Source organism: Bos javanicus, chromosome 4, assembly GCF_032452875.1.
Source record: "Bos javanicus breed banteng chromosome 4, ARS-OSU_banteng_1.0, whole genome shotgun sequence".
In the NCBI taxonomy this organism is placed as follows: Eukaryota; Metazoa; Chordata; class Mammalia; order Artiodactyla; family Bovidae; genus Bos; species Bos javanicus.
Genome location: NC_083871.1, coordinates 108,240,535 through 108,242,476, shown reverse-complemented (window position 1 = coordinate 108,242,476; position 1,942 = coordinate 108,240,535). Strand labels below are relative to the sequence as shown.

The window sequence follows — 1,942 nt, the reverse complement described above, 5'->3', positions numbered from 1 at the left end:
AGTGAGACAACAAACAAACCTTCAGGCCACTCTCCGAAAAGCTACAAAATAGTCTCCATTGTCCATTTTTCTTTTTCTCTCTTGAAGAAGAGATGGGAGTTGGGAATTTTCTCCTGATCCACACACATGGTGGTAGAAAGAGGAGGTAGCTATGGGAGGTAAAGTGTCATCAATTTGCGTAAACACTTCACTTACTGTATCTCTTCTTGGCGTTGTGCTTGTCTGGAGTGCTGACACCTATTATCTGACTTCTGTTATTTTCACAAAGGAAATTTGGCCTATATATTCCCATCTCCATGGAGGAACAATGGCTTAGGGATTCGTATTTTGACATCATATCAATGTTCCTCTTGAGTAATTGTCATCATGAAATCATGCATCTTCTTGGGAAATTTTCTTGAGTTTTTTATACCAGCAATCACATCTCACTGGGGGAAAAATGCACTGAACCAAAACTGAACCCTCCCTCACACTGTCCTCTTCTTCTGCAATACTCTGTGGAAGGCAGCCTTCACTTGAGCATTCCTTACACTGTAGACAAGAGGGTTCAGCAATGGGTTGAAAAGACTGTAAAACAGGAAAAGGATTTTCTTCTGTTCCTCTCGGTGGCTACTCTCAGGGGCCAAGTACACCATCATGGCTATGCCAAAGTAGAACCCAACCACACAGAGGTGGGAGGAGCAGGTGGAGAAGGCTTTCTTGCGGCCCTCCTTTGACTGGATCTTTAGGATTGCCCAGAGGATGTGCACATAGGAGACCAGCATCAGGGAAAGGGGCCCAACTAAAATAAACACACCTTCAGCAAAGAGGAACATTTCATTGATCCAGATGTCACCACAGGTCACTTTGAGAACAGATTGAATCTCACAGAAGAAGTGGTTCACCTTCTGGGGCCCACAGAAGGGCAGCCTTAGAAACAGACTTACTTGTACTATGGCCAGGCACAATCCACACGACCAACAAGCGATGGCCAGGAACATGCACACCCTCCAGTTCATGATGACCATGTACTGCAGGGGGTGGCAGATCGCCACAAACCTGTCATAGGACATCACCACCAAAATCAAACACTCCATAGAAGAAAAAATCAAATTAAAAATCATCTGCAAAGTACATAAGACAAAGGAGATGTCTTTTTTGTGTTTCACTAGATTTGCCAGCAGATTGGGCAAATTGCTAGAAGCATAGGATATGTCAATGATGGCCAGATGAGACAGGAAGTAGTACATTGGGGTGTGCAGTCTAGGATCGAGGCAGATGAGACCCAAGATCATGCCATTCGCCAGCAGGTTGAAGGTATATAACAGGGAGAAGATACCAAACAGGACCAATTCCATGTCTTCACTGAGCTGGAATCCTATCAGGATGAATTCTGCAATCCATGATTGATTGCCCTCCATTCCTAAAGATAGTCTGTCAAGGACTATGCGATGGGAGTGTCACAGCTGGATAACAATGAAAATAGGAGTTATTTATCTGAAGGGAATGAAGAGGAAGCTGGTATGCTTGTCTATGCATAATTGATTTTTTTCCTTAAGTTTCTTCACCTTTTTGTTTTCTTTTTATTGTGAGGTAATCTCAAATTTCAGTAAGTATCATGGACTATAAACTATACTAGTATATAGATTTTACCAAGTTGCTTGTTCATGTTTGGCTTATCATTTATTTTCGCTGTGTGCACATAGTGCTAATTTTCTGGAGACCACATAAGACTAAAGTGAAACTATAGTCACATATTGGCAATTTACATCTAAACCCTTTGGAATTTTTTCTCTATAACATGGCTACTTGCTAATGTATTCTCAGTATAACTACCAAAAACAGGAGATGTAACATTAAGATAATTCACTACTCTAAATACAGCATTTCCTGCCCTTGTAGCCTAAGGTTCAAATTCAACATCACATATACTAATCATTTCCTCTAATTTTAAATAGTTTGC

At 41.2% G+C, this 1,942-nt stretch overlaps 1 protein-coding gene across 1 annotated transcript; it reads right to left on the bottom strand.

Annotated features, from left to right (window-relative positions):
- Positions 1–467: 467 nt before the first annotated feature.
- LOC133246877 (olfactory receptor 2A2-like) lies at positions 468–1,417 on the bottom strand. Its single transcript, XM_061415454.1, has one exon. It carries the CDS (start codon positions 1,398–1,400, stop codon positions 468–470), a length of 933 nt encoding a protein of 310 aa, XP_061271438.1. The 5' UTR covers positions 1,401–1,417.
- Positions 1,418–1,942: the final 525 nt, after the last annotated feature.